This window comes from Camarhynchus parvulus, chromosome 2 (assembly GCF_901933205.1).
Source record: "Camarhynchus parvulus chromosome 2, STF_HiC, whole genome shotgun sequence".
Classification (NCBI taxonomy): domain Eukaryota; kingdom Metazoa; phylum Chordata; class Aves; order Passeriformes; family Thraupidae; genus Camarhynchus; species Camarhynchus parvulus.
The window spans coordinates 45080439-45106183 of record NC_044572.1 but is presented as its reverse complement, the minus strand read 5'-3'; the positions used below and the strand labels follow the sequence as shown (position 1 = coordinate 45106183).

Sequence of the window (25745 nt, the reverse complement as noted above, 5' to 3'; positions counted from 1 at the left end):
ATCAGCAGAATAAAGATAGTACACAGTTCCATGCTTCTCTAGTCTGTAAAACAGTAGTTTACTTGCATTTTATTTTGTGTTTTAGTGACCTCTGGTGGTTATATTCAAAGAAAACCGCTGTTCCCTGCTTGCTTGAAAAAAAGAAATTTAAAAACCCCAAAACATTAATTTTTCAAAGAAAAATAAATTAAAGGCTTTTGGCATTATGTGAAAAGTTTATTTTACCCTGTACAATTCTTCTTTTCTTTCCTAAAGTTTTTCTGCCTCTTTAGGGATAAATGCTACGACTATAAATAAAACCATTTTAACAACAACAACAACAAAAATGTAATGGTACAGATTCAATGTCAAGGGTAGAGGAACTATCCTTAAATAAATGTCTAAGTGGGTAGAAGGCAGTAGGGGGTAGAAATAAAAGAGTTAGCTTTTTAATATGTAAGGGCCAGCAGCGGCAACCTGCACGAGTATCTACCAGGCCCTGTGCTACTTTGAAAGTACAAAAAAAAATCACAAGTAAGTGATGACTGTATAATGAGGTAACAAAAAAAACTGCAAAGGGGCCATGACTGAGTGATAACAACCAGAAAGAAAGCTTGATGTAAATAGCACACTACACATATGGGGCAAAAATATTTCCAGAATCACATGTTCACAAGCTCTCAATTGACTTTTCACACTTGGGAACAAATTTAGGAGCTAAAGGAGATCACTTCTATTTAACAGGTCAAAAAATCAAACAGTTATCAAATCAAATTAGAAGGTACTAGGAATGGAAGAGGAAGGAAAACACAAAAATCCCTACCAAGAGACAGACCTCTTATATCTTCAGACTGTAAGACCTGGATCACAGGGTGTCATTTTAGATTATGTTGTTCAGCTCAAGACACTTGATTCTGACATTTCCTAAATCACAACAGCCACCAATAAACTTTACCTGGAGCATTAGATGGCTCATATGAGAGGATAAATTACAGCATTATATTTAATTCTGTATATAATGCTGATAGAAAGGTTTGCTTTGTGGTGGGGTTTTTTAAGCATCATACAACATAAAATAGCTGACAGTTTGCAAGAATGTTCAACCAACCCACAGATTCCTCTGAGGGGAGCAGAGGGGAATACATCTCTAGATGAGAAATTCCTAAATTACTCCTTCCTGTTTTTCCTATAAATGAACTATTGAGTTTTGTTTACTGCCTACAGTTATTTGATTTTACATTATATATGCACAAGTAAATTTGAGCACATGAAAATATTAGAATTCAATGGTTTTTTTTCCTCATTCTAACTTTTTGTAAGCACTAAAATATTTTTTAGTTCAGAGGTATTACTTTGAGAGAAAAAAATTTGGAATAAATGTCATTAAATAAAGCACAGTAGATGTATTTTTAACTCAGACCTGTTAATTTTTTTAAAATTCCTTATTTTCTCAATGAATGTATATAAAAACTAATTTTAATTAACATAAAAATGGGGCCAGAAAGTTAAAATGAAAGGTAATTTTCCATTCTGGTCCTTCAATTTAAATGTCACTGGTCTTGGACTTAACTTGGTTCCTGACATATATGAATACTTCTAAAAATGCTAAATTCCATTTGTGAATAACTGGTATGTTCAAATAAAAAAAGCACTGGAAAGATTTTGAACAATATAATATTACAGGTCAATACATAACTGTGGCAGCAGCTCTCTGGCCACAGAGCAACACACAACCTTCCCAGGCATTGTCCTGGGGAAGGCTGCGAGATCAGAGAAAAGAACAATAAACAACTCTTATCTTCACTTGCTGCACCTGTTGTTGTGAACACATGGAATGTGTTATGGAGATTTGTTTACCAAAGGATGGTTTTTTAATTGGCCAGTGGTGATGGTGTTTGGATTCAAGGACCAGTTGGGTCCACCTGTATTGTGAGTGTCTGTAAGGGCGATGGGCTTCTTATAAGCATAGAATAATAAAGTGATTGATCAGCCTGCTGAGAAGCATGGAGCCAATGCTAAGTACCCAGCTGGGGGCCTGTGGTGACATATAACTACTTCAGTCTATTGCTTTTAAATACAAAAGCTGACTCAGATATGTGTTTTCTGATGGAAACTAGGAAGCTAGGGAAATATGCTTAGCTATTGCTGTGTTTAGCTACTGCTAAACATATTACTGCTAACTACCTGAACAAACACCTGAAGCCAAAAGCCATATGGACATCTCAAAATTACTTTTGAGTATTTTAAGTTTAAAAGTTCCAATATCAGAAAAAAAACCTGCCACATAAAAGAGCATACTTAAATTGTGACCCGGAATTCAATTGCTGTGAAACTGTCGGTATTGAAAGACTTTTACCAAACTTCAGTGACTGTAACTATACGGACTTTTGCCCCACTTTGGAACTTCACAAAACAAACAGCAAACACTAGGTAACAACAATAATATTTTAAGTTCAGCTTTCACTACAGAATAGCAATGTTAACAGCAACGTTAACAGCAACATAGCAAGATAATCACAATCATTTCTAATATTCATTAAGAAGAAACCAGAGGTACCTAAACCAGCAAAAACTTCCTTAGCTGCATTTCCAAAAGAGTCAGGTATTAACCACTGATTGTATCTTCCTACACCAAATCTGCAGAGCATGCAGGCCTATTTATGGCTTGTGTTTAGCAGATAGGTCTTACATTCAAACACCCACTAAACTGAAGCTCTGGCTTCACCTCATGAAGAAGAAATTATGTCACATTCACGCTTGAAACAAACATTAAATAGCACATTCTGTAAAGATTTTGCCATCTGTGTGCATGTGTCACATGCAAGAAAAGGACAGTAAGACATTTAATCTAATCAGTCTCCTGTTTAAGTCAACTACTGACCATGTAATATCAAACAAGAACTAAAAATGCTTTTCTTCTCCAAAGAAAATTACTTCCCCTTCATTACACACATTCTTAAAGAACTGTGAGAAACCTCAAATTAGTCCCATCTCAATAAATTCTTTTTTGAAAAAAATTCTCTAAGAATCAGTCATACTATTTTATACTAATTACAATAATTACACTCGAGGATAACCAAATGTGTCAACAGTTTCTTCTTCCACATGCACAAAAGTATGACTGTGACTACTTGATTTTATGAAAAGGAGAGAAAAATGCTAGTTTTATCATTGGTGGTCACAGGTTAGTAAAGATCAGAACTACAGCTACATAGAATAAGCTGGTAAATTTATACATTTAATTAATTGATTATATTACACTTTACACATGTAAGTTAAAAATAAAGCAGGGGTCAAAACAAAAAACTCTGTGAAAGCTTCTGACATAAATAGTAAAAGCATTTTAAAAACCCCCTACTGGGAAAAAAAAAAAAAACTAAAAAAAAGAAAGTTACCTCAGAAACAGGTACATTTTCTTCAAGTTCAGATGTGTGTAACGCCAGTAAACCAATCACTCGAGCAATGTTAGCACGTCTGTGTATCAAACAAATATTTTGTAGGTGCAGGAAATATATTTACAAAATACTATAAAAACAATTATACCTTGTTTATATTCTACACAGGTTGCTAAGGGCATAAAAAATTTTACGTCCTATTTACAGCTCAGATTTTCTTCTTATTTCTGTTCTCTTTGTATCAACAAAGATTGATACAAAGACTTCAGTGTTTCAGCCCAATTTAGCAGTAAATATATGCATAAAGACATTTCTTTCCTCTAGCTGTGAAGTGTGAAAGTTCTTTAGTTTGTTAGGATTACTAATAGTCATGCTCATGTTCTGTTTTTATATAATACAGAAAACTCCTACAGATAATTTAGACTTTTCAGGATAGCTGACAAAAGAGAAATTAAATCTTTATCAGCCAATCAGTTTTTAATGTTCATTAAAAGAAAAAACTAGAATAATCAAATCAACGTTTATGAAAGAAACAGCAGAGGGCACTATCACATTGAACTATTCCTGACAGGTTTGGGAGGGGAAAAAGAGGGTTGCCATTATAGTTATTTTACTGTATTGTGGCATGGAGTTATTTTATTTAGTGATTTTAAGTAATTCTATTTGATGCACTAAGTTCTATGGTATCTACATAAAATTTTAGAGTTTTTCTATAATCTTTGGTCCTGTAGAATTAACATACTAATTCAATGCTGAAAAAATTCCATTTTATATCATCATACTCCAAGTCAGATACCACAGCAGTCTGACAGGCTAAAAAACTCCTCAAATAACCTGTTAACAAATATCTTTAATAAAATTCATCAACAAGTCTGTATTTGAAAATATTAATTTAAAATAATTGTTACTTACATATCCCAGTTGGCAGCTGCACGCAACTGCTGTATCAATATAGGAAACTATAGTTTAAAGAAGACAAATAAACATCAGTGAATTTCAATGATCTGATAGTTCCAAATGATGAACAAGAAATCAAAATATCAATAATTTCATAAAAATGTATTTGGATAACATTTGCTAGGAGAATTATCACAGAAAAATACTACAGATATTGTGCAAACCCTGATTAAAGAAATAAAAATAAAAAAGCCTGAATGGAAAAATACAAATATTTTTCTATATTTTTGCCTTAAACTAAACTACCAAGCATATAGCTGAATGTCAGCATTTTCTTTCATTCTGAATAACACTATTTAGAGAAAAAAGGTCTGATTCATTCACCTACAAGCACAGAGATCATCATATAGTATTATAAAACAAATATTAAATAATTCTGTATCAAAATAGTTGGTAAATTCCAGAATAATGAATGTTAACATATATAATCAGCCATTTAAGAACCAAACTGCATAACTACTAACTAATTTCTAAAATGTTCTGTTAATTGGCTATTCAGTTACTCGATTATTGTTCCCCTTGCTCCAAATTCTCCAGTGATAATAGAATACATCTTCCAGCAATTCTGTTTCTGGTTTTCGCAATAATGTTATGGCATAAGACCTATCACTGCTTCCAACCTAAATGCTCTTCATCCAGTTTTTTGGTAGCGCAATTTTGCCTTTAGTATCTTACATCTAGCAATAACACATCTCAGCTTTTAATTTAGGTCTCCAAATGTAGGAGAGCAAAGTAATTTACTTCCTATTAAATAAAATGAAAAGTGCTCATCTTAGCTTCTGCAATGTTTTTATATAATGGAGGGGAAAATAAGTCTGTTTCTCTTCTGCACATGCAAGACTTGAAGAAACATGTTAAATCACTATACAGCATACTAGTAACATTGTTTGTCTGGTAGAAAATGGTTTTTGAAATGTGAAACCCCAAAACAGAGTCTTCAGAGAGCATGGTCACTCTTTGAAGGCCTGTTTACTGAAAGTTCTACTGCCTGTTTTTCAGAAAGTTTATTTGCTATTCTTTATGGACATATGACCAAATAAAATTAATTTAATAATTCATACATTAACCCTTTACAGTATCATCTGCCACTTAATGATTTACAAAGACTAACTTTTCATCATGAATTATTTTACACTCTTCTAAAAGGTTAATTTTTACCCCAACATTTTCCCTAACACAACAAAACTACAAGTAAATGCATTTGAAATCTAAGACAATGAATTAGTTTTACTCAGCTCTTTTAAAAAGCCTAACATGAAATGTAATAATTTTTTGTTGGTTTTTTACTTTAATCAACATCATATTTTTGCCAGTAGACCATTGATTTTTTCAAGTATAACTAAAAGCAGCTAATTTTTGATACAATGGTGAATATGTAAACCATGTTGATTCATTCAAAGCTTTATTGCTTACCAGCTGAGAGCTAATTAGCCTGTTTGCAATCTCCTTGTGGACAACCAAAGTGCACAGATAGTACAGTAAGTTCAGTTTAGAACGTGCTGCTCCTGTATTCTTCTCGCTGGATTCAAGCAGGGAACACAGTCTTTTCACAAAGTTATTCCAGTCCACGTCTTTCATAGATGACAACTTCTCAACTAACCATGAGAGGAAAACAAACAATTAAAGATAATGGATCTTTAATGCAGCTTTAACACACTGCTAAGTAAGATCACCATGAATAAGTAAGTTCCAAAATTTGAATCTAATCATACTTTTAGGACTTAAAATACTAAAGAAGCATGTTAGAATTCATGTCTGAAGACAACAGAAATCAAAAAGGAAGCAAGAAGAGAAACAAAGGATAAAAATTCAGCAACAGAAGCCTCAAAATATTTTTGAAAGTGCAAGCCTGCTAAGTCCTTCATTTAAGGAAACATTTATTGGCATTATATTTAGGAAAGGTGGCAGTTGTCCTTCATCATTACTAATTCTTAATAAGTAAGTGCAGTTTCCTGTAAGTAAATCTGAGGCAAAACCTAACGAAAATCAGTGAAATCTGCTCACAATAAATAAACTGAAAATATGTATAATCACTCCTATAGGTAGGTATCCACCCAGCTAACCCTTAGCAAATCAGGACAAGGATGACTTCTGAAAGAGCACAAAGAAATCAAGTCACATGAACAATTAACATATATCCTGTTGTTCAATTCATTGACCACTGCACATGAATTGAGATTTTTTCAGACTTCCTTATCAGTCTCAGTTAATTTCAATTTAGCAGCCATATATTCCCTCTGCTTTGGTAGTTATTAACTAATTACTTACCTGCCACCCTGATATGCTCCAGTATACACTATTTAAAAGCATGTTTTCTGCCTTTTATGAAAATTTACACATAAGTAACAACACCTTCTAATGCAGGCAAATATACATTAGTGGAGGTGAAAACAGGTTTGGCTTTCAGGTATTCACTGAAATTTTTCCATATTATCTTTAATCAGTACTGACAAGCAGCATCAAATTCACTATCTTCAAAAATAATCAGAAAGTTGTCCAGAAGTAAGCTACAACTCTGAAAGCATTACAACCACAAAAACCACTGTCTCATAATAAATAAATACTGACAAGAGTTAAACATATCAGAACATCAATGTGATAACTACTTAAATGTAATATGAAATATAATATTTCCCTTATGCAGTAGAATCTTATAATTTTTGGATTAATCAAATTTAAAATATTTTTGATTACAGTCTTGACTGGGAGATTGAGTTGTGTTCTTTCCAAACATAAAATTTATTCTACAAATTAACTCTTCAAAATACATACTTTGTAGAAAGGAAAGATGAACTCTTATGCCTAGGAAGAGGTGCTATGTGAATTTTAGAAGGACTACATATCTGCCTGATATCCCTCTTCAAGTACAGTCCAGAATTTTTCTTAAAAAGACTAGACCAAATGTTCCATGGGAAGAATTGTAACACTCATGACAATGAGCTGACTTTATTTCTAAACATTGAAAATTAACAACAAAAAGACAAACCCCAAACAACTTCACATTATCTTTTGGGACATGCGTGCCATAACATTTCATGATTAAAGGTGGAACTGGCAAGACTGCCTAGTATTTTGGCTGATCAACACTGCACATTCTAAGATCTTGCTGCCCCTTGCTTGCCTGCATTTGTCAAATTGTAACAACAATTTGTCAATTGTTGAGTATTTCAGTTTAAATCTCTCAGTTGGAAAAAAATATGCTGGTTGTCCCACACTAAACACTGATGACTGCCTCATGGCAAAAGTTTTGAGCACAGGCCTGTAACTCAAGAAACAGAAGAGAAACGAATATCATTTAAGTGTACTTGCAAAGGCTACTCAAAATTGGTCTAGCTAAAAACACTGCATACTCAACAATAATTTCAGAATAATTAAGAGTTCTGAAACTGTGACCATGTATAATCTACAAGGGGAGGCTATAGGTCTTGCAATAATGAGTTACAGCAGCACACGCAGAACTTGGAATATTCAGCAGATCCATACCTGAATATGCTGGTATATGTAAAGTTTTCGGGTCAAATCTAACTGGTACTTGCTTCATTATCTGGAAAAAAAACCAAACACATTACAACTAGTTTAATGCCGTCCTAGAAAATCTCTAAGTAGTTGAACATGAGAATACAAAGATGCAAAATCTGTACAGGATGGGTGTACATGCTGCTGCCCATTACTGAGGAATTTTCCATTGTTTTCTGGTATGTATTTCTTCCAAGCAAATATCTGAGATTTAACTCTATGGTTTTTATATCATTATATTGCTAGTATTTCCATTTAAGTAATTTTTAAAACGGGATAGCAAAATCACAGGATTTTTTCAGTTTACATTTTTATCTTGGTTGTATGCAGAAAAATAGCTGCATTTGGATTTCAAAAGCTACTGAAAGGAACTATGCAGGTGACAGCCCACAAAATGTTTTAGCAATTCATTGCCGTAGAGTAAATACATGTATACACTAGACCACTCCTGAATATAAAAAGTCATATTATCAACAGCTAATCATTCATAAGGTATAGAGATTTTTTCCCTGCAAAATCATCATTTTCTTGTAGATCACAAAATTGGATGACTGCTCAGTAACTGAGCATTTGAGTGTGATTTTCAGTAAATAAAGAACTTTTTAAAAAGCAATTGTGTAATGGAATTTAGCCTTTGACAGAAGAAGTCTAAGCTTAAGTAGAGAGCTATTTTCTTAAAAAGGTCTTCAATTCCACAGATCTGCAGAACACAGGGAAATTTTACAATTTAAGCTGATATTTCAACTTTTAAAATTCTGCCAGCATCTAGCAAATCCCTTTCCAGGAGATTAAATTGCAAGCTCTTCAGATTTACCAGGTGTCAGTGTCATCCTTAAGTCTGAAAAGCAGACTACAGAGTCATCACCAAGCAGGCAGTGACTCTGATTACATGTCCCTGGAATTTAGCGGGCTATTTTGCATTAATTCTGAGTCTGGCATTGCATGGTAAGGAGATTAGTCTACATGTGCACATCAGTATGTGCACCTCCCCTAATCTCATCTCTTATACTTGTAGTAAGAAGAGAAGCAGTGAAGGACTAAGGCTTTGTGTCAGAGTCTTGAGACAGAACTGAGAAATAAACAGTGACAGCATTCAAACATATAATTACCTTTCAAAGTCTCCACTAGGAAGAATATCTCTCACCCCAAACATATTAAAAGAGTATTATTTTCTAGCCATGTAAGATTTTTAGTTTTTGAAAGTGTTAAGAAATCCATTAAAACAAACCAGAAGTATTGTTAATACTAAAGCAATACAGCAATTAAAAGCTGTAAGACATTCCTAATGAGTTTACATGCTCACTTCCAAGGCAAAATCTTGCATTCCCCACATCAGTAATTTACTGAGTAAAGTTGCTAAGACTGCTTAATTTTTTCTGACACAGAAACAAAAGGAAGAATAAAGGGGCTCTCGCCTATCATTCTTTCTACCAATACATCTGCCTATAAATGCACATTACATTGTCATTGCAGTGCAGAGCACTGACTCTTTTTTGATTTGCTATTCATAGTCAAACTTAAGTGTGAATTCCCTGCTCAGGAGACTCATTACACACTGTTAGTACATTAGAATCCATACAACAGAAATAAGATGAACATTTCCTGCAACCTCAGGTGTTCTTTAAGAGGGGAAAAAAATTTATGTTGAATAGAAACATTATCACACTAAAGAGTAACAAATGTTATTCTGTAAATGTCTAACTCCTAATCTAGAAGGCTTCATAGATGGCTTTGTTTTGAGTATAACAAACCAAAGTTTTGTGTTCATTTAAGTAACAGATATCAAGGCAAGTTATCAGAAAACAAATCTACAAAAGCACAGAACAGCATTTAGCGGCTTCTATTTCTTGTAAGATATTATTTAATACTATTATTCAATCCCAAAATAACTCATTCCTCCAAATAAGCAACACAATAGGATTATAAAGACTGCCAAAAAACTGTATGAAATCTTGCCAGATAACTGGGTGGAACTGCTTTAAAATGAGAACTATAAAATACAGGAAAGGAGTTTCACCCTGATTAAAAATCTATCTGCAAAAATAGTTTCAACCACAAGTTCCTGAATCATATATTTTATTTTGCTATACCTTTGGATTGTCAATGATTGGTGTCACAGTAAGATCAGACTCAGTGTAAATGAGCTCTTTCAATTTTGACTCCATATCCTGCTGACTTGAGCACACATTTTCAGCCTAGAAGAAGAACAAGTTTTTTTTAAACACTGTTTTGTACCAAAAAAGAGTTAATCATGTTTATTCACAAAATATTTCATTTCAACAGTATACCAAGCAGTCTGATCATGGAAACATATTCTAATTTGCTTTTTATTTACGTAATAGCAGATAGGACCAGCTACAAATTATGGTAAAAGAAACGTATTGAAAGAAAAAGCATTAGGTCAAAATGTAGATTGAGAAGAAAGAAGACAACTTGCCTTTTATGCACTAGGGCAAAAAAAAAGGAGACTAAGAATCTTTCTTAACTCCTACATCTGAAGTTCTGCAAGTATTTTTTTCAAACAACTTGCACAGTTAATTAGGAAGGATGCAAAAGAAAGTTAACTTTGCCACAGACTTCAGGCTAGTATTCTAACTAGAGATACCACCACCCCTCAATATAAACTTTTTACTCACTTTTTTCAACCATGAATCTCCTTGTGAAGAATTTTTTATTGGGACAGTAGTGGCATCACGTACTTCTACTGCAGTGTTAGTTCTAGGTGTGGGACGAGAACTTCAGCAAAAGAAATAAAAAAACAATTAAAAACCAATAGAGACTACAGATTAAGCTTCATTGCAAACTACTTTTTTGTTGCTCTTTTGAAACTTTCATGTCATACAGCAAATTTTCAAAGCTGACTAACATAACTTACACTATGTTCTGCCTGATCCATTAACTTAACATGACTTTTCCTTCTTTAAATGTGTTCTGTCAAGGTTAGAATCTCTTTGCTGGTTAGAAAAGGGAAGATGGTATTTTGTTGTAGCTATCAAATGAATGTAATTTGATTATTTTCTCAGCCAAAATGACTCTACAAACTGGAGGCTAAACCATTCTTATCTTAACTTGTAATAAAAGAAACATACAAAGCAAATTAACTGGACAAAAAATTGCAATTTATTTTATGTCATTCTCTTCTCACACACAAGTTTTGGCTAAGTAATGGAAATGAAAAACTTCTTAATTTTTGTGTATCATTGTGAACTGGGTTTACCTTTGCTTTTCCTTTATAAAATCCTGTCAGCTAATTAGAAAATGAAGAAAGGGAGAGACTAGAATACTGCCAAGTTGCGATTGTCATAAGCTTCTAGTGAACTCAGAGTTTATAGGACACAATAAATTAAACCACTTTAAATCAACTTTAGAATTATCATGATTGGCAAGCCAGGAAATTAGTTAAATCAACCACTTTGAATGAACATGCTTTCTTGATTAGCAGAAAGTAATAAACACATTAAGTTGCAAATCAGATTTATTAGAAAAAACAACTAAACTAAAAATACAAACATCAAACAAAATTAAAGACATTCAGGAAATCAGTGATCAAATGATTAGCATAACTGTTCTCATCTTCCATCTATTTTCAACAGCAATTTAAATTTAAAGGGCACAATGAAGGAATGCCAAAATATTATCTACATAAAATATGAAATATTTGGTAAACATATGATATTTCTGGTAAAAAAAAATATCAGGATGTGCTCGGAATTTTAGTTCCTAAACAAAAAAAATCCATGATTTCTAGATAGGAGGCTGGAAAAATTATTCCAAACATGTAGATTTGTTAAATATATTTTTTTCAATCAATTCAACTAATTTGCTTTCATATATGTTTGAGATACAGATAATAGTATCTATTTTTTCAGTTCTCAGATGGTTTCTCAATTTAAAACAAGACAAGAGATTGCTGAATTAAACTAGTTAAAATGAATGAGATCTATTCCATTTGCACAAGTAGAAGAAGCCACTGCTGTTAAAAGCTGATTGACCAATCTAGCAGCTAATTAAATTCTGATGCCAAGTGCCAGGTAAGCAAGTTTCTTTCACTTCAATGTTTTAATACTTTACTAGACATCATATACACTGCTTTCTGAAGTTATGTCATTGATGCAAAGAGAATTTCAGAACAGATTTTTTTTTAGTTGTTCGCATTACGTTTCAAATTTTTTACTTAATGTACTTATAAATAAATTACATTGCTAAAAAGATATTATTTGGATTCCATTTCTAATACCATTGTAGCCTTTCTTTTGAGCAGCTTGCTAAATCAAATGCTACTTGAAATTACTAATAATATCAGTTTAGCTGTGATGATAAAAAATTATAACTCAGATGAGAATTAATACTTTAATAAAACCAACTAAAAGAACTTTTGTACACAGTATGATGTACAAAAACCCTATTTCAGGCTATGCAAGAAGATTTAAAGAGTATTTTCAAACTGGAATATCTCTGCTTGATATTGACAAGAAAAGCACTTCACTAGACAATCTTCTTGGCTTGAAAGCTAGTACAAAGTTTCAGAATCAGGCCTCAAGTAAAACAAATCACTGATAAATCAATCACTATCTTTTAATTTAATACACATGTAGTACTTAACAGACTCTTACCAATACCTTGCAAAGAAAAGCTGCAGGAAGAATTTATTAACAGATCATATGCTGAATGCTTATTCTTATGTATTTAAAGCAATTGTACTCCAAGAGAGAGGAGAGAGAGAAAGAGAGAGAGAGAGAGAGATCTAAACAAATTTTAGCTTTCTGTTTAGACAGACAGCTAAGTAATCAAAAGTTTACTTTCAAAAATGAGAGTAATAAAGTCATATAAGCTTTAACTACACACACTTTTCACAGCTCTTCGAATGTATTTTAGAATTTATTAACTGGTACTAGAAAATATAAAAGGCAAAACAGACACAGTGTTACAGTCATAATAATAAAATGTTTGAAGAGACAAAAACCAACACCAAACATACAAGATTACAAGGAGGTTTTCATACCTGAGAAGAAATATGGATTCATTTGATTCACCATCAGCTGCACTTTTGGGCCGCAATTCAGTCTGAGTTTCTACCAGAAAGAGAACGTGAACTTGCATTCCGAGGTTAAAATCAATTAAAACATAGGGAGTAAATATGTTGGTAGGATTGATAAAACAGCTAAAAATAACATAATGAGCAATATTACCTATTTTGAGAGAATTGCTTGGTGATTTAAGACCTTCCCTGGAGGATGACAGGTTATCTAGATTTTCATTATCATCCACTGACTCTTTGGCACTACAAGAAACTGGTAACTCTGTGTCTTCTTTGCTGTTTAATAAATAATATTAATTACAGATTTTTAAAAAATAGGATTGATTATATATATAAAAAAAATTATATCCATTATCTGTTGCAATTGTCAGCATACAGTTTAGCTGTCATTCTCTAGAACAATACACTCTTTAAATATGTGTTGCACATACTTTTTATACTGGTAATGGCAATGATGAAAAATAAGTTTACAGCAAGTAATTTGGAGAATATTAAAAATTCTATCATTAGAACTTAAATGAAAGACATTAAAAAAGTTAAATTATTACGCCATGAGATAAGAAATACTAAAGAAATACTAAAAGCATTACAGACATTTTAAACTTCACAGGAAAAAGTCACAAGAAATCTATCTCCTAATGAATAATGAAGTCTGTAGCTGAGATTAAAACCACGTTTTTGTGTGTGTAATCATTCATTGTCACACTTGAATGCAATTTTATTGGTTTTGGTTGTTTGGGCATTTTTTAACATGTCCTTATATTATTTACATGGAACTGGGTCATAAAACCTTAATGAAGGCTCTCCAGGATATCAAATATTAATCCAACACTGTGAAGAAAACAGATACATAGGCCTCACAGTTGGAAAAGAGAGAGTATTGAGCTTCCTTTGCATGTCAAGGCAATGCTTTACATTTGTCATATTTGTCAGTTAGTGCATTCATCAGAAGATATTTTAGAGGCTTTAGAATAACCTCAAGAGTATGGCCAAATAGCCCAATATTTTGTAGGAGATTAAGGTTCCTCTGGTTCTCTGGAAATTCCCCAAAATTAGCACTATCAGGATGTTGATGTAAGTCTTGCTATAATCTTGAATAAAATCTTAGCTCACAGTATAAACTTTAAAAATTAATTTTTTTTGCAGGTGACAGCAGTAATAAAATTAGAAGACAAAGAGCTGTATCTCAAACTATAAGAAACATTAATAATGTAATAATAACAAAAATACTTCTTCACTGGTACCAGAAATAGGTATTAAAAAACATGAGAGAAAATTTTGAAGTAGATATAACAAAAAACATTCAGCATTCTAAAACTATTTTGACATTATATCTCCAGATTGGAACCTGAAGTACCTTCCAAACATTTATAACAAAGTAACATAAAAAATAATGCTAAATGTCCTAATTCAAAATTAGAAATACAAAAACCAGCAAGGCAACAGGAGTCTAGAAGAAAATTAACTTTTTAATACATAAAAACCATTTGCACAACAGGTTTGGGCGTTTCTGCATATGGAGCAGTGTAGAGTATTAAATATTTAGAAAAAAATCTCTACTATTAGATTAATGCATCATGTCATAAGCAAAGAATATGGGTCAGCTGCATTTACAAGATTATAAGGTTGAACCACAGCTCTAAGATGCTGCACTGATAGGCTTTGTGAGGCTCTAAGCCTAATGCATAAAAACAAACAAAAAAACTTACTAAAGATAAAACAGACTCCTATTTATAAGATTCTACAAAAGCATTTAAAAATTGTATGTCAGATTCATACAACAATATTATATAATATATAAATAAAAATGAGAGCATTTAGCTTGGAAGTGAATTTCGACACATTCTGCAGACAGCAGGAAGGAGTCAGTTGAAAGTGAATCGACAGCGCAATACACTAAGAGGATAATACAATTCCTAAACACCCAAAACCACTTACAGAATGGTGTAAAACTCCATTTATTATTTCATGAAAATTCTAAGGAAAGTTCAAAAGTTATAAAATGTACAGTCAATAAAATATTGTTTATCTTTGCTTATATTTACTAAAAGAAATATTCGTTGAACTTCCAGTACCTCAAGCTTGTGCCCTGTCTGTCTGCAGAACCACCACCACAATGGCTAAAGGATCCTTTCCAGAATGGATGCTGCAATAGGTCTGTCCAATTCAGCCTTTGGAAAAGCAACAAACATAAAAGCAGTGGCTAAGTACAACTGCACAGACACATACCAGACTAGGTTTTGAACTCAGTGACACTACAGAACAGTTAATCCTGTTGTTTGCTTTTATTTGGACAACAAGCAGGTTTTCTTACAGGACAAACTTTTGCCTTAAAACAGAACAGCAAATTCACAAAACAGAGGTATGAGAATGAAAGAAACTTCAGAGTTAATCCCACATATAAATTGTCTGACATACCCTACAACTTATAGTTCTAAATTATTTAACAATAGAACTGTACCAGGTGTAAGTTAAAGCTGCTCTGGAAAAGCAAAGTCATCCAATTCCAAACTGCTTATCATTCTGTTACAAAGTTATCTATTTAGCACCAGGTACAAAAACAAACAAAAAATATGCACTTAATGAAAACATTAATTCTATATGTCTTCATCTAAGAAAAAGCATAGTTTGCTCTTTTATACAAGAGATGAAATTTTTTTGCATTCTTTGTCATCTACAAAATACTATACATACAGTATCACAATAATTATTTTCTCCAGAGGTGACAATATAAACAGCTGTCATGGATTAGACAGTTTACCTTTTCTGAGGATCCTTTTGAAGTAACCCATCAAGCAAACTTATAAACTCAGCAGAAGGTTTGTGAAAAGCAGAACCTGTAAAGAGACGCACTTAAGATCAGTATTGGATAGCAAAAACAATCATCACCCAATGTAAACTACTAATGCTTGGACATCAAATGAATAATAATTTTTTTTCATTTGTAACTTAAAAAAAAAAGCACCCTCCAATTATCAAATAGCTACCAGGAAGAAATTAAGCAGAGTTAAAATCTGCTTAAATTGAAAAAGAGCCACTAATATATTAGGATATCTGTGAATAACACTGATGCCCAGAATGACCAAGATAAAAAATTCCACCCCAGTAAGTAGATATAGTGTTAACAATTAAAGTAAATTATATATGTCGCTGTCAAAAGGGAAACAAGCATTCATCACTAACAGGAAATTACCACAGGAAGGCATTGCTAACATTCACTTTGGATAACTAACTGATTTCTGCAACCAGCCTCAGAAGAAAAAGGGCAAACCAAAGCTTTGTAGTATTACTGTGACTTGATCCATTGAAGAATAACAGAACCCTACTCTCTGGTCCTGGTCGCAATGGATCTTCAGATAAAATCTTTTCAATTAATTCAGAACGGCTTTCTGACAGGAATGGTGGTTTTCCTACAAACAAACAGAAGAGGATTTCACTGATTAGGCAAACTTCAAAATGGTTGTAAGGTACAATGATTTATCATGAGCTCATTTTCCTGAGAAAGCATCCAGAAAAATAAACAACCTCAGTCTGAGTACTATTTATCAAGTTTTCTTGTCAATTTAAATTCCAAATCTTTGATTAAATTCTTTCATCATGAACAGGAAAAGAAACCACAGACAGAAGAGGCACCAAAGATGTCTTGATGGAGGTAACCATGATAGCCCTGTAAGAATCAGACATAAGACAACAGGAAAAGACAGAAATCTCCATATGTGTGTTACTGTGCTGATCCAACAGATCAGTGTTTTGCTTAAGGTTTAGGAAGGCTGCAGTGTAATTCTCTTCTGTGATGAAGCTTCCTTCTAGCTGAAGCTATGGGTACTTTATGTGCAGGGAACCAAATTACTCTAGTTTTACAATAGTGAGGCAGTTTTCTCTTTCAAAGGTTAAAATAATGCACACAGAGTTTAATACCAAGGAGATAAAAAACATTATACTGTCAGAATTTGAGGGCTGCCATAATTTTAAATAATAGGATTTAAACCCTACATGTTGGTTAGTATTGTTGTCAATAGGAGAACTTAAAAGTATTGTTTCACCTGATTATTGGATAAAGACACTCTTTTTTTTGTCTTTTAAGCACAGTTAGTATGTTCTTTAAGAAATCTTCAAAACCTGTCTCAAGTTTTCCTATGTCCTAACTTCCCTAGACAGTTCATAAGAATTTACTCTGGGACTATAAACTATGTTTCCATTATCACAGATACTAAATAGATTTACAAACTTACAACCTGAGAACATTTCATAGAGTAAACATCCCAGGGACCACAGATCACTGGCTTTGCAGAAGTTGTCTCCCTTTATTACTTCAGGAGCTGTGTATAATGGAAAGCCTACAAAATACAGAATGTATAATTAATGTACTTTGATTATTCATTCAGCATTCACCTTTTACAACACTTCAAACTTTGTCTCCAAACATCACCAAGCTATAGATTATCTTCACCCAACATAAAAGAAAACTAAAATAGCAAATGTGAGTAGTTTCCAAGGAACTTCCCTGCTGTACTTTCACTGGATTATGTAGGATTAAATATGCTACTCTGTTGTTCATTTCACTTCAATTACTAAACTGACTTGTGCTGCACTTTTCAAACACAGTGATTACTGCAAAGAATGTTTTGATTTGCTTTAACAGCTTTAAGAGCCAAGCAATTTGAGCAGAATGGTAAATCATTCTCATGTGAGTAACAGAAATAATTACATTAGACTTGGGATTTCTTTTTTTTAAAGCTATTCCAAGAAATAAACCTTCTCAAATTTAGTAAACTCTGTTACAAAAAACAAGGTAGCTATCCAAGGAAATCACTGATCTAAACAGTTACGGCTCTTTTCCCACTAAAACACTATCAAAACATCACATATCAAATTATAGCAGCTTATTCACAAATCTCTTTTGTTTGATACAGGAATAAAATTTACAGTTCCTATTTCTAAAGTACTTCCCATCACTTCTCAAAAATCTCTAAAGAAATTATACTAACTCAGTAAAAGTGCCAACTCCATAGTCCCTTAAAAAGTTTACTTTGGGTTCTTTTCTTCTTGGGTTTTATTTTTTTAAGTGACAAAAGCTGATTAACACACATATGAAAACAGTTCTGAAGAGCAACAGGAAAGACATTAGATTTGTATTTCTTCCTGAATAAAGACCCGATCTTGGTCTTATTATTTCCAGCGTGGACTTTCAGAAAGAGACAGCAAGGAGAGCTCTCTTTATTCTCATAAAATATTACGAAGAATTCTGTTGTTTCTGATAAAAGGAACTGATATATGGGACATCATTATCTTAGAAATAGAGGTCTATGAGATGTTCCAAGATTATGACTAGCAAAATATTCAGAAGATTAGAAACAAGTTTCTGAATTTTTCATATTTAATGAAAAAAAACGCCATGGTATTTGCAGTCTATTACATTTGCGTGGATTTGCCTGTTGAAACTGAAGCACAGTAACTTTCTCAGACCGTAAAATGAAATTATCATTCTTTAAGGTAGTGAAAGAATTGACCTCAAACTAGAAATAACCTACAGGTGCACCAAAAAGGACAATGAAAGTACAGCAGTGCAGTGCCCAATGAAAAAAGTGGTAGTTCTGTGTAGTATTTCCTGAATTTTCTGTATACTTTTAACTCTAACTTTGTGGAATTTAGTTCCAGATCTTACAGAGACCACCTGCAGCACAAACTTTTTAGAAGTCCATAAATAATTACATAGCTAAATTTTTTTCTGAGACAAAACAGGATTAATTCTAAATCATTTCTCTTTATCAAAATCACTGGTATTCCAACTTCCATTGTGTCTCTTTGGTGTAAGTTAATTCTAGCTAGTAAAAAACTCATACCTTGAACTATATTTTTAAAGTATATTTGCACAGTGTTTTCATTAATATCTTCACCTTCTTCAGCTCCAGCTAAAGTAAAAACTTTTTCCAAGTCTTCACCATCTGCTCTAGCCCGGCAAAAACTACTGAATTTCAAAGTGCCAGACCCTTCCAGTAGAATCTATTAGAACAAACAAAATCCAATATGCTAGTATCATATACTAAAATTGAAATTTCCAACATGAAATAATTTATTATAAAAACAATCACAATCTCAAACCATTTAAGTACATAGAAAGGATCACTATAACCAAAAACACTGAAGTTTTTCTTTTAAGTCAATGCCAATAGTATCTTTTTTCTTATAACCAAAAGTACCCCAATAGAACCCTTAAGAGGCTCAATATGCACTTTTCTTTACTAATTATTAAGTCTAAATAAACAATGATGCTACTAGAGAAAAGATAGTTACAGTAGAGTAAAACTTCATAGGAAAATATAAGTCTAGTAAAACCAAACAGGTCTTCATTTGAGAAAAAAAAAAAACAAACAAGGAATTTTTCTCATTTTACGTAGCAGAAACTTCCACAGATTTTGTCTGATGATGACGCCAGTTTTCCCTGGCCAGTCACTGCTTATTCTTGCAACTAAAAACTTCATAATCACAAAACCTTGTTTAGAGAAATAGCCCATTCAGCCAGAAGCAGGGGGCAGGGCACAGAAGAAGCATTAACTTTAGTATTTTACTTTCTGTTGAAATGAGCACTTTTCAGCAGCATTTTTCTTTGGAAGACTACTGAGTCATCTACACTATGTATTTTTAGTGCTTTTAGGTTCACAAATGACAGGAACTGAGTAGAATTGTGGAAGATTTTACCAAATATTAAGAGAATGGCAACTTGATCATTTATAGATCAAGGTCAGAACCAATTACTATTAAGCAAAAAATTTTTATTATACATGACTTAAAAACAAAAAGACTTTAGCAAACCTCTACATAAATTACAAACATACACAAAATGAGAAACTGCATAAAGACTTGTATTTTTATACAGGAATAAGATGATTATTTCCATGGTATGTGCAAATAATATAGAAAGCTATTAACAAAGAAACTTTAGTTAAATTTACTCTGTCATTAGCATTTTTCATGACTGCAAAATATTCTGCAGCATCATGGAATAATAACAAATTTATGTCTCCAAGGATAGAGAACTAAAATCTTTCATTAAATTAAACCAGTACACCAAGTCAAAAGGAATATATCACATTGTATCAGCTATATACCAAGTAAAGAAATCAAATATATAATAAAATATTCAAGGTACAGACTTGTCTCTGATTGTCTTCACATATATTATAAAACAACCTCACAACTGAGGTAAGCTTCTTCCAAATGGTAAAATACAAATAATAAAATAAATGGTGATAGCATGAAAAGTAACATCCAGTGTCCCTATAGATAACAACCCTCCTCACCTTTCCAGGCTTCAATTCACAATAGATAATTCCATGCTTATGAATATGGTATAAACCAGTAACCAGATCAATACCAAATTCTCTCACCACATCTTCTGGTAGACATTCATCCTGAGCAATGACAGATTCTAGAGAGCCACCTGAAATACATATAATCAGCAAGTGCATATAAAGAAGATGTCACAAAAGTTATGCCCAAATACATAAATTTCAATAGATGTCAATCAAAAACCAGTATCAGTAGATATTAAAAATATTTCCTGATATCTAATAGTTACAAAATCTAGGATGTACAAAAAAACTATTTTCAATACTGTGATAAAATCTGAATTTTATCTGGAATAAAACTGACTGCGTGACTTTAAAATTACTTCAATATTATTTTACAAAGGAAACAGAAGGGAAAAAAGAAATCCAGAAACTGTGCCACTTCATGGTGTAATAGTACTCCATGCTTTTATTAAAATTCCTTAACCAGATTCCTGCTGCACAAGTTAAAAGAATAAATAATACCAAGCAGGCTATCAACTTATAAGAACAATTGCTAAAACTAAGGGCAGGCCATTTTCCAGTTAAATTGTTTCCATAATATGGCCAAACACACAACAAATAAAAGCAGTGAAAGCAGCAACACAGAAATATTTTGCATCTGATAACAGAAACTATCTTTGAGACAAGTGAAAGAAATCTTCCATATTTCAAAAGTATTTTTCAAGTCTCAACAAAATTAAGAATAAATCCACGTCTTATTCTAAGTAAGTTAGCTCCAAGATACTCACCTTACAGCAAACCATAAAACTGCAAGGTAAAACACCTGATAATTGTTCAACAATAAAAGGCTGCCTGTCTAATAATTGAAATATGTACCCCAAAGTTAGACTAAGCAAGTAGACCAAAACCTCCATATGAGCCATTAAAATCACTTTTAATCACTGAAAGAATGACCTGACTTTTTTATCAAAACTTGTAAGTTCTCTTCTTCAGTAATTTTTCAAACAGAATTCTGGATAAATAAAAACGCTGGGTGTAACATGGACTTTTATTATTAAACAAACTCCAAAATCTTAACATGCATCACATGCATATTGGGTCTCTTTTCTTTCCTTTCCATATGGAGGAAAGCATGCTCTCAGAAGTTTAAAACATGTAGCCATTACAATTAAAGAAAGCTTTACAAGATTCCTTTAATAGATTGATAAGAACTTACCAAAACTAAGTGAACAACTTAATGCAGTTCTGGGTTCTCAGAGTTTCCAAATTATAATTTTAACATGGAAATCAAAATACTTATACTGAATAGGAAAACAATTTAAATCATTCTCTTTAGCTGCCAAATTGCCCTTTGAATAAAAATTAATTTAAACAATATTAACTCATTAGAACTGATTTGCTCCTTGATGTCTTTTAAAAGAGAATGCCAAAGCTGCCAGTCCTTAGAAAATTCCTCAAGTAATTTTTACTGACCTACCTTCTGACTATTCACAGAAGTATAATTTGCTTTTATGTTCCCTGATTGGCCTTCTCTCTTCAGCTCTTAAAAACCAACACTATGTAATTCAACTAACTTTTCAAAGAGGCATACAGTGAAGCAGAGGAGAAGCATGATTTCAATTGATTTCTAAAAATGTTTCCAAGAGCAAAACCACTTTTATATATAAACAGGATTCTCAAGTTAATAATCAGAGAAGTACACTTTTTTCAAAGATCTAAGCATTTGTTGTAGAGAAGCTGCAAGAAATCTCTAATAAAAACTCATTCTATAAATGTTTACCTTTGAGCTCATCTTACCTGTGCATAATTCCACTACAAGCCAGAGATGGTTGCTTGTTTCATACCATTCATAAAATGTCACTATATTCTTATGTTTGAGTCCCTGAGTCAGACGAACCTAGAGTGACATTTTTAACATACTTAAGTGGGGGAAAGACATAAATGTATATATACGGATTTGAGGCATGGGAACGAGAAACAATACAATCTACTCTAGATTAGCTACTTGCTCTCTTGCCTTTTCTAGTGCACTAACATTATTCTTCAAATATTTTATGTTACTTGTATGTTGAGAAAAGATAACTTTCCTCACAGACCCTGCCCAACTCACCTGTTTATAAAATACAGAAAAAAACCTAGTAAGTTCCCAACTAAAAATTATAAATATTATTTAACTTTCCTGCACCACTAAATAATAAACTGGAAAATACAATTTGGAGTCAAACTTGCACTCCTACATTTTTTTCAATAAGAATACAAATGAGAGATAATACAGCAGGAAGAAGTGAAAAGAAGCTTTACCATCATTCTTAATCTTGTCAGACAAAGAAAATCATTCAAGAGTCCCCAAAATCTCTATTTCTATAACAGCTACATGGGCTAATCTCTACAGAAGCCTTTTTCTTGCTAGAGTGGTATGTAAGGTATCCCCAATAAATTTGTAAGGCCAATACAGTCCTAAGAACAAAAAAGGTCCCAAGAAATGATCTTTGAAACAATGAGAGGGAATATGAAACTGTGTAGTGGTGTTCACAGGGGTCCCAGGACAAGGGAAGAGACGAGAATCGTGACTCCATGTTTCAGAAGGCTGATTTATTATTTTATGATATGTACTATATTAAAAGAAAATTATATATTAAAACTATACTAAAAGAATAGAAGAAAGGAATGGAATGATAATAAAATCTTGTGACTGACCAGAGAGTCCAAGACAGCTGGACTGTGATTGGCCACTAATTAAAAACAACCACATGAGACCAATCAAAGATGCACCTGTTGCATTCCACAGCAGCAGATAATTATTATTTACATTTAGTTTCTGAGGCCTCTCAGCTTCTCAGAAGAAAAGATCCTAATGAAAGGATTTTTCATAAAATATGTCAATGACAAAACTGTATCCATTTTGCATGGCAAGGTTTCAGTATCCAGGTGGGGAGGTTTGCAGGACTGGCTTCTGTGAGAAGCTGCTGGAAGCTTCCCATGTGTCTGACAGAGTCAATCTCAGCCAGCTCCAAGACAGACTGACTGCTGGCCAACGCCAACCCATCAGTGATGGTGGCAGCACTTCCAGAATAACATTTAAAAAGGGGGAAAAACACTCTTGTGTAACAGCAGGAGGGGAGAGGAGCGAGAATGTGTGACAGAAACAGCCCTGCAGACACCAAGGTCAGTGCAGAACGAGGGGCAGAAGGTGCTCCAGGAGCTGGAGCAGAGACTCCCCTGCAGCCCCCGGTGAAGGCCAGGGAGACAAAGCTGCCCCTCTGCAGCCCAGGGAGGTCCATGGCAGAGCACAGACACACCTGCAGCCTGTGGTGGACCCCACTCTAGCGCAGGTGGAAACCTGAAGGAGGCTGTGACTCTCTCGGAAGCCTGTGCTGAAGTAGGCTCCTGGTAGGACCTGCAGAACCATGGAGAGAGGAGCCCATGCTGGTTGCTGGTAGGATGTGTAACCTGTGGGAACTCACACTGGAACAGCCTGTTCCTGAGGGACTACATCCCATGGAAAGGACCTACATTGGAGCAGGGCATGAAGAACTGCAGCCTGTGGGAAGGACCAACACTGAAGAAGGTTGTGGAGGACTGTCTCCCATGGGAGGGACCCCTCGCTGGAGCAGGGGAAGAGCATGAGGAAAAAGGAGCAACAGAGACAGTGTCTGATGAACTGATCCCACTCCCCATCTCCCTGCATCTCTGGAAAGGGAGGAGAGAGAGAAAATTGGGAGTAAAGCTGAGCCCAGGAAGAAGGAGGGGTGGGAGAAAGGTGTTTTAAGATTTGGTTTTATTTACCATTATCCTACTCTGGCAATAAATTCAATTACTTTCCCTAAATCGAGTCTGTTTTGCATGTGAAGGCAAGTGGTGAGTGATCTCTCCCTACTCTTATCTTTCATTGTATTTTCTGACTCCCTTCCAGCTGAAGAAGGAAGTGATAGAACAGATTTGGTGGGAACCTGGCATCCAGCCAAGGTTAACCCACTACAGAAACAAAATGTACCTACTGGAAAAATAAAATATTTGAACTGTACAACTGTATCAGTTTCCTTTCCAGACAGTATCATATTTAAAGCTTTGCCAAGGTTTTACAAACCAGAATTGATTCAGCTTCAATTATATTCTTTCATCAAAAAAAATTTCTTCTTGATAAGCAAAAAATTGATTGTTTACTATAAGTTATTGCTACCACTGGATTTGCACAACTAATAACAAAATAAAGCAAACCACCACATATAACTGTTTTTACAAGTTCACTAACACATCACAGAAACAGTAAGACTGTAAACATGTGTTTATGCATGCAATCTAAAAACCAATAAAATCATATGAAGAAATATATACATTAAAAAAAGACTGTATGTAAAGAATAAGAACTTGAAATCTTGAGAAGCTGGTCTAAATGTGACAAACTCTATCTTAAAGAAGAACATGACACTTTTCTATAACTTGTGCAACTGGAATTTTTAGGCTGTATTTTTTCCCAGATTTAGCAGGAAAAGAAACCCCATAACTTACCCAGTTTGCTACTCCAGCTCTCTTGCATTTATCAGTGCAAATAATGGCAACAAAATTAATTGTCCCTTTTCTTCTACCTTTATAAACAATTGTCGTATTTCCTCTTCCAATCTCCTCATACAAAACAAAGTTCTCCATGCTTTTAGGACACTTCACAGGCAGCAGACTGGAAACATGGCATTAATCTCATAAACAAATAAACCTAAAGAAAGGAGAAGAAAGGGGAAGTCTTCAAATTTAATGGCCATTCACGTATAGTAGTCACCTTCCCCATTACCATGAATAGGGATTCCATACTTCCAGAAAGATTGAATACAAGTGCTTTGCAGAACACCTCCTCTCAGGAAATCTGATCAAAATTTTGAAAAGGTGAATTTTACACTTCCAAAGATCATATTCAAAAAGTAACAGACTGGCTAGCAGATACAAATTCTAAATGGTATTATCTGTAAAAATGCAAAAGGCTACAGGGACAAGAGAATAGTCTCTGATTCTCAAGAGTAATGGCTGTGCCTTTATTCCAGCATACAAACCAACAGAGCATAGAATCATAAAATCATAGAATGGCTTGGGTTGAAATGGACCTTAAAGATCATCTCGTTCCAACGCCCCTGCTGTGGGCAGGAACACATACCACCAGAACACTGTACTCAATGTCCCGTTCAACCAGGCCTGGCACACTGCCAGGGATGGGACACCCACAGCTTCTCTGACACACAAAACAGACGTTCGACAGATGGATTTTGAGATAAAGTAAAAAAAGATCAATTAAACTGATACAAAAGGTGAAAAGATGAGGTAAGAAGGCCATCATGGAAGCCTCCCAAGCCACCACCTGTAACGAAGCAGGAGTGAACCCCCACAGAAGCACTCAAAGCAGCAGCCTCCAGGCACCGAGGAAACTGATTTGCTCTGGGCTGGATACAGGACCAGCACAGCAAGGAGACGCGGTTCCCTCTCTTTACGGGGGAATGGCCAAACCCCTCTGAGCGGAGCAGCCCGCGCACGACCCGCGATCTCCAGCGCTCCCAGCTCCGTCGGGGGCGGTCAGGCCTGAGG

At 33.9% G+C, this 25745-nt stretch overlaps 1 protein-coding gene across 4 annotated transcripts in view; it reads right to left on the bottom strand.

Annotated features, from left to right (window-relative positions):
* ULK4 (unc-51 like kinase 4) overlaps positions 1-25745 on the bottom strand; it is a 211919-nt gene that overhangs the window by 185286 nt on the left and 888 nt on the right. For 2 of the 4 annotated variants that reach the window (XM_030944162.1, XM_030944166.1), the window contains exons 2-17: positions 24687-24888; positions 21975-22074; positions 20187-20326; positions 18729-18888; positions 17121-17222; positions 16176-16295; positions 15647-15722; positions 14961-15056; positions 13037-13161; positions 12850-12919; positions 10484-10583; positions 9938-10042; positions 7815-7875; positions 5745-5926; positions 4287-4333; positions 3375-3453 (exon numbers count right to left, since the gene is read on the bottom strand). In XM_030944162.1, the coding sequence (XP_030800022.1) occupies positions 3375-3453; positions 4287-4333; positions 5745-5926; positions 7815-7875; positions 9938-10042; positions 10484-10583; positions 12850-12919; positions 13037-13161; positions 14961-15056; positions 15647-15722; positions 16176-16295; positions 17121-17222; positions 18729-18888; positions 20187-20326; positions 21975-22074; positions 24687-24824 (1701 nt within the window). In that variant the 5' untranslated portion in view covers positions 24825-24888. Of the gene's footprint in view, positions 1-3374; positions 3454-4286; positions 4334-5744; positions 5927-7814; positions 7876-9937; positions 10043-10483; positions 10584-12849; positions 12920-13036; positions 13162-14960; positions 15057-15646; positions 15723-16175; positions 16296-17120; positions 17223-18728; positions 18889-20186; positions 20327-21974; positions 22075-24686; positions 24911-25745 lie in introns of those variants that run through there. The other 2 variants (XM_030944164.1, XM_030944163.1) reach the window with 2 other exon arrangements.